We start from the raw sequence: 15068 nt of genomic DNA, 5'->3' as shown, positions 1-15068 counted from the left end.
GAGGTATGCGATGGATGGAATACGCTATTGGTGAGTATGTTTTCAACTGTTTCGCTATTGACGTTACCAGTATGACAATGAAATATAATAGCGTAGCCAAATGGGGCATGTTTGAGGAACAGCTAGTAGATGTTTGGCGTACTCCGAACGAAGTGCGTTCCGTAATTAGCTTCCGGAGGGCTACTCTACTCCGATGCGGGGACGTGGGACCTACTGGATCATATGTGCTGTGTAATGCGGAGATACTACCACAAGTGCCATGATCACAAACGAAGCTTGAACATATTTGACTGAGTCTGCCACAGTACCAGTATTACGTGATGTGTCGCCTCAACACTTCTGTCTTATTCGTTCAGACATGGCGCCATTCAAGCACCTCGTTAGATTCCAGAACGCGTCTTCAAAGATGTTCTACGGAGAGTTGCAGACGGTTGATGATTTTGATACAACACTGATTGGCCAGACAGTGCGAGTATTCAATGGGGATGGTCCTTGGGACACGATTTTCCGCCTCTCGGATCGAGAGGAGTGCATAGCTGAGGTCAGTCCATCATCATACCTCTCTCTGATCTTAGTACGATATTGACGTTTTATCTAAGGTGCTGTGTCCACTTCCTTCAGTGCCGCTATTCGTATGTATTGGTTTAAACTATCGGCAGCATGCGAACGAAGCGGGGATGGCAATCACACCCTATCCCGTCGTCTTCATGAAGCCCCCGGATGCGCTTGCTGGCCCTTTTGAGGACGTACACATTAACGCTGAATGCAAGATGATGGACTACGAGGTACGTCGAGTCGCTGTAGAATATGTTCAATGCTTATCCCGCTCTGCAGGCCGAGCTGTGTTTTGTTATCGGAAAAGACTGCAAGAATGTCACGGAAAGCGAAGATGCCATGTAATACATCCTTGGCTACACCGCCGGCAACGATGTGTCTTCGAGGTACTGGCAGGCACCAGAGAGATCAGGCAACCAGCACGGTAGTGCAAAGTCGTTTGACAAGTTTGCGCCTGTTGGACCGGTCATCACCTCGCGAGACATCATTCCCAACCCTCATAAGTTGAAGATCAAGTTTTTTTTTTAATGGTGAGACGCGACAGTCATCCTGTACAGATGACCTCATATATGACATTCCAACGATCATCAGACATATCAGTAGAGGGACGATTTTGCGTAGAGGGACAGTGGTGATGACTGGTACGCCGAGCGGTGTTGCTGCTTTCATGAAGCCTCCTGCTTGGCTAGAGGATGGCGATGTAGTAGAGGTGGAGATTGAAAAGATTGGGAGGCTGAGAAACAAGATGGTCATGGGGAAATAGTATGATTATCATCAAGCGGAACACTGGTTCTAGCTTATCGCCCGATCTCGAACACTTGCATAATGAGTGAAAAGTATGATGAAGAAAGGAAAAAAAAGGATGGTCGTGATTGATCTAGAGCATGTGGTCTGGCAAACCGCGCGGCCCGCTTTCCGGACGTTTCATCAAGGCCTCTTCTTTCTCTCCATTTTGCAAGCGCTTGATAAACTCTTCTGGATCAAAGTCTACGCCTATAGGGTTATCGGCGAAAGATTTTGATTTCATGAACTCAGTGGCATCGTCTGCATCTTTGAAGTTGTCGACTTGCGTCTCGAGCTCGTTGCCGTCAGGGTCGAGGTAGTAAATCGACGTAGTGGGTCCGTGGTTGACAGGCCAAAGCGGCAAGATGCCCTTCGATTTGCGTTGTCGGTAAGCCAATAGAAGTTCGGATAATGAATCGAAGGAAAAGGCAATGTGCTCGAGGCCGCAAATGCCCTTGACTCGGTCCTGTGTGCCGGGGGCCTGGACAAGGGCGATGCGATGGTGCTCGTCGTCGTAGGTGAGGAACGCCAGAAACTCGTTCTCGTACTGTACGCGTGCGCCTAGGAAGTCGGTGTAATAACGCACCATGTTTTGGAAGTTATTGGTGCGGAGGACGACATGTGCGAGCTTGCTGGGTGATTTGACAGCAGTAACGGGCTCGTCAAAGTTGATCGCCATGGTGCTGAAACTGAATCAATGGATGCGCAGCAAAAGTAAATGGTTGCGGTATACATTCCGTGGTTTTATGCATAAGCAGCAAATTCTGCTTCTATTTGCGCGAAGCACAAAGGCCTCAGCTGAATAAGTGGGCGATTACCTGTTGCATCTCCTTGCAGGCATTACGAGAAGAAGACGAACCAATGACTGCTGCCGAAACTATGAACTAGGCTTTCAGCAGACCTAAGCGCATAGTTTCCATGTCCGTGGAAGGTGAGATCATCACTGGGAGGGTAGGGTCGTGACCGGTGCCTTTCGGAAGCAATTGCATCCGGCTGACCAATGAGCATGCGCGGAAGAGACAGTCGATCGGATCGGACTTGTCCAGCCCGCACGCTTCCCCACTTCCACCGCGGGCGCCTCTTGGGTTCCGGGGCGCGTTAGAAAGCTACACAGTAAATTCACCATGGTAGCTTTTGTCTCCGAGCGTCATGAAGCCAATACTTCCAGATGCTCACATCCTCTCACTCACAACTTCATCTTCCGGGTCGCTGCCCAGTCTCCATAATCGGAAATGCCTGTCAGCCCACCGCCATCTGGACACGATTCATCTAGCCGAACGCGCCAGCGTCACGCAAAAAGCCGTGTCGGATTGCAGAAGGTCAACGTAGCATGTGACAGGTGCCGTGTGAAGAAGATCAAATGTAAGTCTCTTCGCTCTCCGCTTTGGTTCTTCGCTTGTAGTCGGTAGGTGAATGACCCGGTTGCAGGCGACGGCAGTACGCCTTGCCAAAGCTGTCACACCATCAGTGTCGAATGCACGTACTCCCGTACGGTAAGACGATACCGGGGAGCATCGATTGCTAAGACACAAAATCTGCAACGACGGCCTGGTGATGCGAAGCGTTCACTGCAGACCGATGACTTGGTCGATCAACTAGAGGCATTTCCTTTAATCGAGGAGCATAACGAGGGAAGAATCATACCAGCATTACAGCCAATTACCAGTATCAACAATGATGTCGCCGCCGAAACCTCCTTTCCTGCTGCGTTTAGCAGGCATGACGACACATCAATCAGTAGTATCAATCAGCTTGCCGATCCTCCATCAACTGCAGTAGACCCGGAACGTACAGCAGAGTCAGAAGATATACTTTATCTACGAGAAGACGACGATCCGCTACCTGACGCCTCAACACCGCCCAGCCGAGATGAGATACACGGTCCTAACTCTTTTGCTTCTATCTGTGCAGACCCTGGAGTGGCCTGGATAGCGTCTCGCATTGGCGCTTCCAATTACGCTACGTGTGCTACGTCGTTCATGTCCACCATCAGTCGCAAGCTCAAACTTCAGAAACGCCTAAGTCAACAAAGACTGCCTGATCCTCCACTAGAGATTGCATGGTGTTATACCAGGGGTGAGTCGCCCTCAATATGGTTGTAATCATGAGCCAAATTCACACTTCCAATCCCAGCTTATTTCGATGAGAGCGTTGAAGCTACTTATCAGACCATCGATCGATCAGATTTCGAAGCACGACTGGTAAGACATTACACAGGTTCATTGTATGACGAGGAACCTGGCTGGTACGCGCTACGCAATGTCGTTCTTGCGAGCGGATGCAGGATCACGACGTTCAAGTCATGTTCCTGGATGGAAGCTCAAACGAAAGCAAAAGGATACTTCGACAACGTACTCTCCGTAGAGGCGGAGTTATTGCATGGAACCCCGGGACTCATCGCAATACAAGCACTATTGGTCATGGTATGAATAAGTGTCTCTTCTATGACGAGCTAATGATAACGTCAAAGGCTTTCTTCGCTGACGGCCTAGGGGGCGCAAAACTGGAGTACACACTTATTGGTTGTGCCGTGCGCTTAGCGTATGCAAGAGGTATTCATCTTCAACCGACCTCGAGATCTGTATCTTTTGAACAATCGGAGAGACGAAGCTGGCTATTTTGGACTCTATACTGCTTTGAAAAGCACCTCACAATGCGTGCAGGACGTCCATCTGTAAGCTCCACACTTTCACTAGCGTTGTCAAACTTATAATTGCCTCTAGGTGATCGATGACGATGATATCAATTGCGCGCTGCCAACTTGGGCGCCGAATGCAAGCCCCAGCTTTGTAGAATGCTTTAGGAACATTGTAGATCAGGCAAAGATGTCTTCGACTATCGCGAAAAGCTTCGCCACCGTAAAGGCTCGGCAACGACCACTTAGAGAAAAAGCTTGCCTGATCAAAGAAATCAACAGGACTTTACGATCTTGGTACGAAAACCTCTCTCCAGATCTGAAGGTTCGGTTTCCGGTGAACACCAAGAAGATACCACGAGGTCTATACGCAGAGCATCTCATGTATCTCCATCTTTCATACTACGGTAATATGGCTGCTATCCATTCTGTCCTGGGTTATCCCTGGAACCTCAACGACGTGCAGTTGAGTGATCAAGACGACACAGTGGTGAAGAGTCAGATGGAGGCTAGCAGCGATGCACTAGCTGAGGCATCACGAAATATTATCCTCATTACACGATCAATCTCTCTAGACGCCGTCGCCCCAGTGTGGTAAGTGAAGAGGCAACCCACAGTCCCTTATTCTGACCATGGCACTTCCTAGGCTCGTTTTTTACTACCCATTGCTCGGCATGATCAACATGTTTGTGTCGATACTCAAGTCACCAGATGGAGCAGCGACTGAGAAGAATATTGGAGTTATCGATATGGCCGCTGGCTACTTTGCGTATCTTGATTACTCCACAGACGCCATTTTTTCTTTTGATCTAGTAAGGAATTTGGCACAGTGGGCTAGGCAAGCAGTTTCTCATGCGCGCGATCAAGTTCCTACTCCGCAATCTACGCACCTCGCTGTGGGACAAGATATGCTATCGCCAATGGAGAACTCCTATGTCAATCCAGAATCTAATGTAAGTTTGTCATACCCGGTTATCCAATCGCCGACTGATAATTTTTAGACAGGGATTGATCTTGATGGAATGGATTTGGATGATTGGCCAACATTTCTTCCTCGACTGCCACAGTTTATAGCTTGATGTTAATATCAGCACACCGCTCACGAGCTCCAATGACAGTCTATCACCCACTTCAACATCAGTGAGCCACGAAATCTCATCACACGGTTGTAAACCCTCAAAGCTCGTTTCGTCCTCCTGCAGTACTACAAACACCAAGAAATCTCACGAGCTTAGCATGATAGGTAACTGTCATCATCTCAAGTACTATTGCGGTCTTGCTTCTTGTTCTTCTTTCCACATTCATGCGCCTTTTTCACCCGCGCATGACAACAACTTCGTTAGAGGCGCAGTGTCCTATATCATATCAGCCTCGTTCCAGGATACAGACAGAAGGGCGTCTTACAGCCCAAACTTGGTAAGATAGTAGCCTCGCTGGGGGCCCAAGCTGAACTACCATTCTAGCCGTGAATTCCATATCAACACACTCTCCATTTGCGACGGTCATCTCCACACTTCCAAGAAGCATAAGATCAGAGCAATCTGTGTTGTGTATGTACACTCTCTTGACAGAATGCTTGCGTTTCTTCACTATGCTCCATGCGTTCTTGCGTGATTTGCGAATCTCTATGTCTGAAAGTTGTAGCAGCCCAAGTAACTACTGAAAGTGTTGTACATACCTGCAGATCCCGTAGCTGTTCCAGCAGAAGCGATCATCACACCGTCAGGCGTGAATATTTCATCGGCTAGTGTGTTTCCCGCTTTATCGGTCGGATCATCTACTGCAGCAAAGAAGCATTCTATGAGTGATTTGACATCGTCCGGTGTCGAGACTGCAGGCCACGCTGCGTTCGCCGTGGCATCGATCATTTTGTTCGGAGGGCGTTGTCCGCTTCGAGCACAGAAGACTTCAACCCTGATATACCGGTCGTTGTATGCATGTTCTGTTCCTCTCCGGGCGTAAGCTGCATGCTAGACCAGCAAGCGGTCGGCATGCTCCCCCACTGGGTCCAGCGCGTTTTGCTTCCGAGGCGATCCTGGCCTCATTCCCCGCATCGAAAACACCACGCATACACTCGCCAGCAGCCACAACCGCGTTAGTGTCAAAAACTAAACCCCAGACTAATCTTAGAAAAACGCGGAGAGCATGAGCTCCAGGCCCACGGATGGCGCCAGCTGCTCCTGGTCATGGTGTAGCTCCTACAATTTAGGAGACTGCGAGACTACCTAGCGATCTTCATCATGCGACAGCATTGAGCCCCATGAACGACAGACCCTTTTATCAATTTATTGTCAGTATGATTGAAGACCGTATCGTATTTCTCGCTTCTGCGATCGCTACCGTGGTGATCTATCTCGCAGCGAAGTGTTTACAAGTTGGCCGGCGACCGAAGAACATCCCTCCGGGGCCACCTACAGTACCAATACTGGGAAATCTCCATCTCGCAAGTTCTTCTATCCGTAAAGCTTCGGCACAGCGACTCATATATCAACAGATGCCAAAAGATAGGCCGTGGCTGCAATTTACCAAATGGGCAGAAGAGTATGGGTAGGTTGATGATGAGAAAACAACAAGTAAACTTCCACTGACACGAGGTAGCTCGGTATATTCACTCATGCTTGGAACAAAAACGTACATCGTGTTATCCTCGCCAGACGCTGTGAAGGATCTCATTGATAAGCGCAGCAATATCTACTCGTCACGTCCAGATATGTACATGGCCCACGATGTGGCCAGCGGAGGCCTACGTTTGGTCACAGCAGTGAGTCATCCTCCCGTCAAGTCTCTATCTCCTCTAACAAAACTACAAGAAATATGGCGCCATGTGGCGTAACATGCATAGGATGGTTCACAACATTTTCAACATGCGCGCAGCGATTACATATATTCCTTACCAAGACCTCGAGAACAAGCAAATGCTGCGAGATATGCTGGACAGTCCAGAGGATTTTGTCAACCACATACGCCGATACAGCAACTCTCTTACTATGCAGATGGTGTTTGGCTTTCGAACTACCAGTAATGCTGATCCAAAACTGAAACAGCTCTTCGAATGCTTCGAGAAATGGGGCTCCTTGGCTGCCGGAGCAAGCTCGCAGCTTTCAGATCTCTATCCTATTCTGCGACGCCTTCCACCCTCCTTGCGCCCTAACTATCGCTATGCGCAAGGCCTGCACAGGAGAGAGATGGAGCTGTATCTCGGCCATTGGATGGACACGAAGAACGGTTTGAAGAACGGAACGGGAAAGGTATGAGCCGTTTCTTTACAATGGATCCGTACCGTCGACTGACACCACGATCGACAGCCTTGTTTTTGTAACGACGTCCTGCGTGTGCAAGATGCTGAGAACATGTCCGACGAACAAGCTGCATACCTTGCTGGCTCGCTCCTCGAAGCAGGTAGCGACACCACCTCTGCTATCCTCGTCGGATTTGTGCAAGCGATGCTCGTTCATCCTGATGTGCAACACCGCGCACAAGCGGAGCTTGACCAAGTTGTTGGACAAATGCGCCTCCCTCACATTCATGATGCTGAAAAGCTGCCATATCTACGCGCTATTGTCAAGGAGTGCATTCGATGGATGCCAACAACTATCATGGCGGCGCCACACGCAGTCACACAGGACGACGAGTATATGGGATACAAGATACCAGCTGGAGCAACCGTGCTGATCAATGTCTGGTGAGTTGACGTCTCTATTCCACCCTCCTAGAGCTGATCGATGTGAAAGGGGACTACACATGATTCCCGCTACAAACCCCAACCCGAGAACATTCGACCCCTCACGATTTCAACACGACCTCCGCTCAGAGTTCGAATGTGCAACTGCACGCGACCCATCGCAGCGGCGCAATTACATCTTCGGTGCTGGGCGTCGCGTGTGCCAGGGCATGCACATCGCCGAGCGCTCACTATTCCTTGCTGTCACACGTCTGCTGTGGGCGTTCGACTTCAAGGTGCCTGATTCAGGAAGCCTGCCAGATGTGGATGATCTGGTAGGTGACTTGACGGTGCAACCCGCCCCATTTGAAGTCAGAATCGTTGCGAGGAGCGAGGAGAAGAAGAGTCTGGTGCAGGAGACGTGGACAGATATAGAGAATATGCTGTTGGATGAGGAAGGGCAGTGGAAGAATGTACCCCAGGGCATGGCGTTCAGCACGTGGATGCCTGACGTGGATGAGGGAAATGGGTAAGCTAGCTTCGTGTGGGTAGTGGTTTGATTTCACTGTTGTAAAAGAAAATCTTCTTGTTCAAAGGGTACCAATTGGCCAATCGAATAGGCTGTCTGCGCATTCCTTGTACATATGTGACTCCAAGGTCATTCCATAATGATGAGTTTCTTTACACTGCTTTCAAGTGACCAATTTTCCATGCCTAGAACAACACGCCCCAAACGCGTAGCGATCTTATCCCTCTACGTAACTTCCAGGGCAATCACACCACGACTATTTCTGCCGATAATAACGTATTCGTATCCTTCTGGAGTGGTGTTGGTCACAGTTGGGGCCCAAAAGATGAGTTGATTCTCATTTAACGTGACGTCGCTGGGTAAATCATCAATGCGGACCGTCCGTTCCGGATCACTGAGCTCACTCATAGGCACTTCCAGTGTTGCGAGATCGTCCGAAAGTATGGAAGTTGTTTTAGGAGTGCAGATCTGCTCTAATCGACCCCTTCGCCAGCGATATGCTGTCAGTAGAGATTCGTGAACCGTGGCGGAGTAGTCATGTAGCTTGATAACGCCCCGCCAGCTCAGCCAGGACCAGCTCGGTATCGCCAAACCACAATTTCATTCTGATCTGGAATGTTGTCTGGCGTTCCCTTTTCTACCCTCCATACCAGGGACTCGCCGAACGTAGAGTGTGGAAGCCCCCAGAAAATTTCGCCGTTGAGCGCTGCCGTGATACCTGCGAAGGCGTTCACAATGTCGGCCTCGAACGTCAGATTGCGCCTTGTGTATTCGTGGACGAAACAATAATAGTTGGATATAACAAGCTTGCACGGCTACTGAAAATCAGAAATGTGATAGCGCGTAACGTTGAAATTTGGATGTTCCAAATCGAGCTCTTCTAACCATTCAGTACATCTAGACAGCCACTCGACATGAGTATCGAGGAATACCAGTGATCGTGGAGACAAGAGCAGTTCTTGGTATGTCCATGCTCGAGTCGCCCAGGTGGTCGTCTCAAATGACTGCACCCCTGCAGGTAGATGCGGCTTTACGATATGATAGCGTCCGAACTTTGTCACCTTGTGAACTGATCGAAACAAACCAAGCCCAGGTAGTCCGTGGTTGGCATCTTCGCCTGCTGCAGCGATGATTGTAAGCATAGCGTTGCCATACACCGACGTCATCGTAGGTATCTGGTTTTCTTGGTCTTCTGGATCATTCGAGACGATGCAGAGACTATTGACCCATAAATATATTTTGCCCATCTTTTTCGTTAAAGTGACAGCATCTGGTATGGTCTTTGGCAGTGCTGGCAGTCCTTGAGGCTGGCAGTCCTTGAGGCTGGCAGTATTCTTGAAGGTTTTCTGTTGTTAAGACAAATTTCTTTGGCCCTCGACCCCAGACATAGCTCAAAGCAAAATACTCTGCATCTGATTTTTCTGAACCGGAGAAGGTGACTAAACACCTTTCAATGAGATCAACAAGTCGCAAGGGCACTGTGGCATCACCTGGCTTTTGGCAGCATTGTGGGTGGCTGGTGGCACATATCTGGGACCATGAATTGAACAGCGTAATATCGCATCGTGCAGGAAGATTTCTAGCCAGCAAAGTTGGCTCGCTGGCAGGATTTGATGTTGGCGCAGCTAGGAAAGCCTTTTGATTTTCCATTTCGCCTTTTGACCAGCAAGAAAAGACCATGTATTGCACGTCCCAGCCAGACCGCCCAAATTTGAATCTATATGGCAGATTTTCATCTCCAATAGAAACTCTTCCGAGCATGCGCTTTGATAGACGGATCTCGCAAGTGCCTTCACGGCCCGAGACAGCTGGTAAGCTTAAAAGTTCTCGTCCGTAAGACTTCTTGAACGTTGTGGCGATGAAGTGACAAAGAGGGCACACTTTTTGCCGCGCGACTATTGCTTCCAGAGGGCCAAGTTTCAAGCCTGCTCTCGTATATGTAAGATGATTGAAATGATCTGCATTAATCAGCGATCCATTTGTTTTGCGAACATAGGCTTTCAAAGTCACGTTTTCTCCACTGTAGCGGCCAGAGGCATCAGGGAATTTCAGATAAGCGCGAGGCATGAACACTGATAGGTCGATCCGTTGGCAGTTGTCGCATAATTTCAGCACTGAGGATATGGTCAATGTCGTCATTTCGATATGCTGTGCTAGAACAGCTTCGTGAGCAAACGATGAGACACTCTGAAAGACGCTGATAGATGGCATAGATATGTTAAGCGAGGGGCAAAGGTAGGTCAGAGGTCGCACGAGACTTGGGTAGAGCTGCATGATGACTGCGTGGAGGGGGCAGTGCAGCAGCCACTAGAGTGCTCCCAAATGCAGGCGTGCTCGCGAGAACAAGCAGTGCGGCTCAATATGTCACTTCTGCCTAAGGAGTTACCAAGTCACGCGGAAATCATGACTAACGGACAAGCGCTCAACTTGCGTGCTATAGTCGTGGAGACAATGTCTCAGGCTTCATACGCCGGTCGCGAAAGTCACTTTAGGAAGATCATACGACTCTGCAGCCTCGTTGTCGAAGACGGACCTGCACCTGCGCCTACTCATTCATTGCAAGGCCAAATGCAATGACCTACCTTCTTCTACTTCACCGCCAACACATGCAACATGTATGTAGCATGGAAACGATGTGAAAGTGGACTCAATAGCCATGTCAAAGCTGTGATGGGGTCGACGAAATCGAGATCCTACCCTACTCAACGTGCAGGCACCACTTCCGAAGCCTTCTATCGGCGAGAGTGGCTGCTGGACGCAAAGGCAATGGCCAAATCCTGCTTTCAGGATCGCGTCCACGTGAACATGCTGAGAGCTAATTGAGAGTGACAGGAGATGCGGGTTTGCGATTGCTGCTCATGCGACATGAAAGCCGTGCGGGCGAGGCTTTGTTGAGGGCAAGTGCTGTAGTCCGGCGGGGAAGCCGCGGGCGGTTGCGGCCGGTCCGAAGTGGGCTTAGAATCTTGGTGCCGAACGCGTCCACTACCCACCCGTGCACCTTCTTCGCTCATCCCCACACCTGACTTTCATCATCGTAACACCATGCCGTCGTTGCGCAAGGCCTATCAAGAATAAATGTTCTAGACCTAGAGACAATGGCTCGATCATGTTTGCCCTGATTTCCCTGAGTGGAACGAAGCAGACGACTTCGTCGCAGATTTCGCTGGCGATCATCATGTCTCTTTCTTCACTCACATGATGGTGTCGGTCAACCAGTTATCTTGATTCAATAGACTTACAGAAAATAATCTAGGGTTCTCTAACGATTTAATTTGGCTCTAACCTACTATGGTATCCTGTATCCGATCAAGCTCACAACAGATTAGACTTTGCTCGCAACCACAAAGCCATCGCCGCTTCTATTCGAACCACATACACATTCGTACCCGTCATCGTGAGCTCGAACCTAAGCCACGTCAACGCGAACAGGGTGTAGCATGCACGAATCGGGCGTTTCGCGGTGATCTTCGGCATTATTCGTTCCTACATGTCCGAGATGGACATTCGGAAAAAGACCTAATTGGGAAGTGCAGAATTGTTGGCTACATCTAAAAGAAACGTCGACCAGCTTCAGCACATGAACATGCTGAACATGGCGACTACAACGATTGCCGAACAACAGCTGGAAACTCCGAGCGATACCTGGACTACCTCTCAGCAATCTATGGGAGGTGTTTTGCCTCGGAATGTCCATACCACTTTTAATTATTACAAAGACCCTGGAGACGGTACCGAACATGCCCCAAGTCTCGCCGGGAAAAGAGCTACATTCAATCAACCTTCCGTCGACCTCGAGCATGTGGTGACAGACATTACAGGCAGTGTGGATAATTATACTCTAGACAGTCACGGTTTCCAGCTATCTGCACATGCAAGTCAAGAGAAAGATTTCCTTGATGAGGAGCGCATCAAAGCAATTTACTACCCTGAGGTCGAGAAATTGGTCTATGCTATGTAAAGTTACCCTCCAGATCAAAGTTTCGAAGCTCACGTCAAGCTGTCAGAACTGGGGCCTCGCGTGTTCACATTTTCGATCACACAATCCGTCGACCAAACCCCACTGCTCTTGATCCGGACGATGAACGTCGACCAGTAAAACGAGCACACATTGATCAGTCCGAGAGCGCTGCATTCAACCACGTCAAGCGCCACCTTGGTGAAGATGCTGAACGCCTGTCTCGAAGCCGTTTTCAAATTCTGAATATCTGGCGTCCGATCAAGACCATTTACCGGGATCCATTTGCTGTCTGCAGCTCCCACTCAGTTCGAGACGAGGATATCCTACCAGTCAAATTAGTGTATCCTGATTGGGTTGGCGAGCCGTGCACGATCCTACCAAATCGAAATCATGCCTGGTACTACAAGTATGCGCAAACCCCAGAGGAGGTCATGATATTCAAGTGCTATGAATGGAAAAAAGATGGTAGGGCCAGAAGAGTACCACACAGCGCGTTTGTGGATGAAGAGATGGCTCATAAGGAGCCACGCCAAAGCATCGAGGTTAGGGCGCTTGTATTTTATGAACATGACACAGAACGGGAATAGCATCCCATTAGACTATCTCACAAATCGCATGATATTCTATCAACTCGTGTTAGCCAGTGATAAGTTGATGGCCTGTTCAGTACATCAGTTTTGAGCTGGCAAAATAACCCTCGTCTTTGGCTGCGTACTTTCGCGCGTTACCATGGCCGTCGCGCAACACCCACTGTGCTTGATACGAGCCACTCAGAGCTTATTGAAGCGCTATACATGAATTGCATCCCCAGTGGCAACGTGAACAGGATGTGAGTTCAGTACTAGTTTCTAGCTCCGCTTGCAAACCGGCGCCCAACTAGGCGGAATCTTAGCGCAAAGATCGTTTGCCGAACAGGCCCTAGGTCCAAAGCGCATACGATCGGTCGTATTCCTATTTTGTACAATACCCGAAGAAGAGATATGCCCTTCTCAGCTCCGTGACTAATGCTTCTGAGAGATCTTTCTAGGCTGGCCTAGTGATATATGCTTGTGTATAAGGCTGGGTAATATAACAATTCGCCATCGTTTTCTAGGACTTCCACTACATTGTTGTGGCAATGGGACAGATCTATACAGTATCAAGCGCCATTGTAATCTTGGTACAGCAAATCTCTTCTGTTCTTCTAATTCTATGCATGCTAACATGCTTGAAAGTTCATAGGGTATACCGTTTCCCAGCTTGTATACAACATTTTCTTCCATCCACTAGCCCACTTCCCCGGCCCGTTCCTCGCTCGATCAACATTGGTAAGGGTAGCAGTCAGTCTCAAAGCCCACTTGATTGACTTCACTAGCTATGGCGCATGTACCACTCCATGCGCGGTCACTTCCACCTCATCGTTCAGAAACAACATGAGCGATACGGTCAGTTTCTTCAAAAACTGTATCATATTGGCTGGAATTAATCTTCACCAGGCAACGTATTTCGCGTCTCACCCAACGAACTGTCCTTCTCATCCGTCCGGTCGTGGAAGGACATATACGGCCACGCCACATCCGGGAAACCAATCTTGATCAAAAGCGAGTTCTATGATATGTACGGTGCCGCGTTTGAATCACTCTGCATTGGTAGCGAACGTGATCCTACAAATCATTCGCGAATGAAAAAGTCTTTGTCCGCAGCGTTCTCGACGAAAGCACTCGCGGAACAAGAAGATATCATACAACGTTGTGTTGATCAGTTTGTATCGCGAATTGAAACAGATGGAGCAAGTAAACAAGGGTTGAATATGACGAAATGGTTTGAGATGATCTCTTTTGACATATTGGGCGAGATGGCATTTGGGGAGAGTTTTGGGTGCGTTGAGAACGGTATGGAGCTTATCCCCACACTACGTTTGAACAAGTCTAACTGAACCAAGGGAAGAGCAGCGCATGGTCAGATATGATCGTTCAACATCTTTTCTATATCACGGTGTTAGATAATCTTCGGAGGATACCATTGTGCGCAGCGCTAGGCAAGATATTGTTGCCACGGATGACGGTCGAAGTACGTAATCGTCATGCAGAATATAGTAGAGAAAAGGTAGCGAGGTAAGTGCTCAGATATCGGGCGAGACGCGTAAAAAGTAAGGCATCTGATGGGATATCAAGGAGACTGAATAGTGAAAGCGGTCGCCATGACTTTCTGACAAACATTTCGGAGAAAGTCAAGGCTGGCGAGTTGTCTCAAGAGGAGATGACGGCACATGCGTCTACTTTGATGTAAGTGAAGTCGTTGTAACAGCGAGTTCGAAGCACTGATGAAGCGGATCTTAGAATTGCAGGAGGGGAAACCATTGCGACCTTCTTCGCAGGAGTAACGTACTTTCTACTCAAAAACCCCAAAGCCTATCGAAAACTTCGAGATGAGATCAGGACGAGTTTTAAATCTCTCGACAGCATCACTGCTACATTGGCAATGCAACTTCCTTACCTGCAAGCTGTGATATCGGAAGGACTACGAGTCTATCAACCGGGGTCACAGGGCTTCCCAAGGCTTTCTCCAGGGGCGATGATCAATGGCCATTGGGTTCCAAAAGGGGTGAGTAAACTGTTCTGAGATGCTATACCAGGAAGCTAATCAAAGAGTGATAGACGGAAGTATATACCAGCGCATGGACAGTTCTGCACGACGAGAAGAATTTTCATGATCCATACACATTCAAACCCGAAAGATGGCTAGATCCTGGTTGTAAGGATAATCTGAGTGCAAGCCAGCCCTTTTCTCTCGGTCCTAGAGCTTGTCTTGGGAAGAAGTAAGTTTGATAGTACCGAGTGCCAGACTTGTCAACAATCAAGCCAGCTTGATCGCTATCAAGCTGGCGCATCAAGCTGGCTAATCAATCAAGCCAAGCTGGAGTAGAGGTACAAATCAATCAAGCCAAGCTGCTGTAAGCTAGCTTGAT

The 15068-nt window shown here is 48.9% G+C and overlaps 6 protein-coding genes across 6 annotated transcripts; 4 read left to right on the top strand and 2 right to left on the bottom strand.

Annotated features, from left to right (window-relative positions):
• Positions 1 to 677: 677 nt before the first annotated feature.
• On the top strand, positions 678 to 900 carry AA0111_g10895 (hypothetical protein; the record flags this gene model as incomplete). Its single annotated transcript, XM_028644698.1, has 2 exons — positions 678 to 785; positions 835 to 900. The coding sequence occupies 2 exons, from the start codon at positions 678 to 680 to the stop codon at positions 898 to 900; spliced, it is 174 nt and encodes a 57-aa protein (XP_028501471.1).
• Positions 901 to 1432: 532 nt separating this feature from the next.
• On the bottom strand, positions 1433 to 2017 carry AA0111_g10894 (hypothetical protein; the record flags this gene model as incomplete). The annotated part of the gene is made up of 1 exon (XM_028644697.1): positions 1433 to 2017. The coding sequence occupies one exon, from the start codon at positions 2015 to 2017 to the stop codon at positions 1433 to 1435; it is 585 nt and encodes a 194-aa protein (XP_028501472.1).
• Positions 2018 to 4163: 2146 nt separating this feature from the next.
• AA0111_g10893 (hypothetical protein) lies at positions 4164 to 5052 on the top strand (the record flags this gene model as incomplete). The annotated part of the gene is made up of 3 exons (XM_028644696.1): positions 4164 to 4567; positions 4620 to 4926; positions 4975 to 5052. 3 exons carry the CDS (start codon positions 4164 to 4166, stop codon positions 5050 to 5052), a joined length of 789 nt encoding a protein of 262 aa, XP_028501486.1.
• A 546-nt stretch (positions 5053 to 5598) lies between these two features.
• AA0111_g10892 (hypothetical protein) lies at positions 5599 to 5841 on the bottom strand (the record flags this gene model as incomplete). Its single annotated transcript, XM_028644695.1, has 1 exon — positions 5599 to 5841. One exon carries the CDS (start codon positions 5839 to 5841, stop codon positions 5599 to 5601), a length of 243 nt encoding a protein of 80 aa, XP_028501470.1.
• Positions 5842 to 6269: 428 nt separating this feature from the next.
• AA0111_g10891 (hypothetical protein) lies at positions 6270 to 8167 on the top strand (the record flags this gene model as incomplete). The annotated part of the gene is made up of 5 exons (XM_028644694.1): positions 6270 to 6520; positions 6572 to 6734; positions 6784 to 7221; positions 7279 to 7655; positions 7705 to 8167. The coding sequence occupies 5 exons, from the start codon at positions 6270 to 6272 to the stop codon at positions 8165 to 8167; spliced, it is 1692 nt and encodes a 563-aa protein (XP_028501484.1).
• A 3573-nt stretch (positions 8168 to 11740) lies between these two features.
• AA0111_g10890 (hypothetical protein) lies at positions 11741 to 12121 on the top strand (the record flags this gene model as incomplete). The annotated part of the gene is made up of 1 exon (XM_028644693.1): positions 11741 to 12121. One exon carries the CDS (start codon positions 11741 to 11743, stop codon positions 12119 to 12121), a length of 381 nt encoding a protein of 126 aa, XP_028501485.1.
• Between the last annotated feature and the right edge of the window lie 2947 nt (positions 12122 to 15068).

Source organism: Alternaria arborescens, assembly GCF_004154835.1.
Source record: "Alternaria arborescens strain FERA 675 chromosome Unknown contig_41, whole genome shotgun sequence".
In the NCBI taxonomy this organism is placed as follows: Eukaryota; Fungi; Ascomycota; class Dothideomycetes; order Pleosporales; family Pleosporaceae; genus Alternaria; species Alternaria arborescens.
This window is presented reverse-complemented; position numbering and strand designations above follow the sequence as displayed.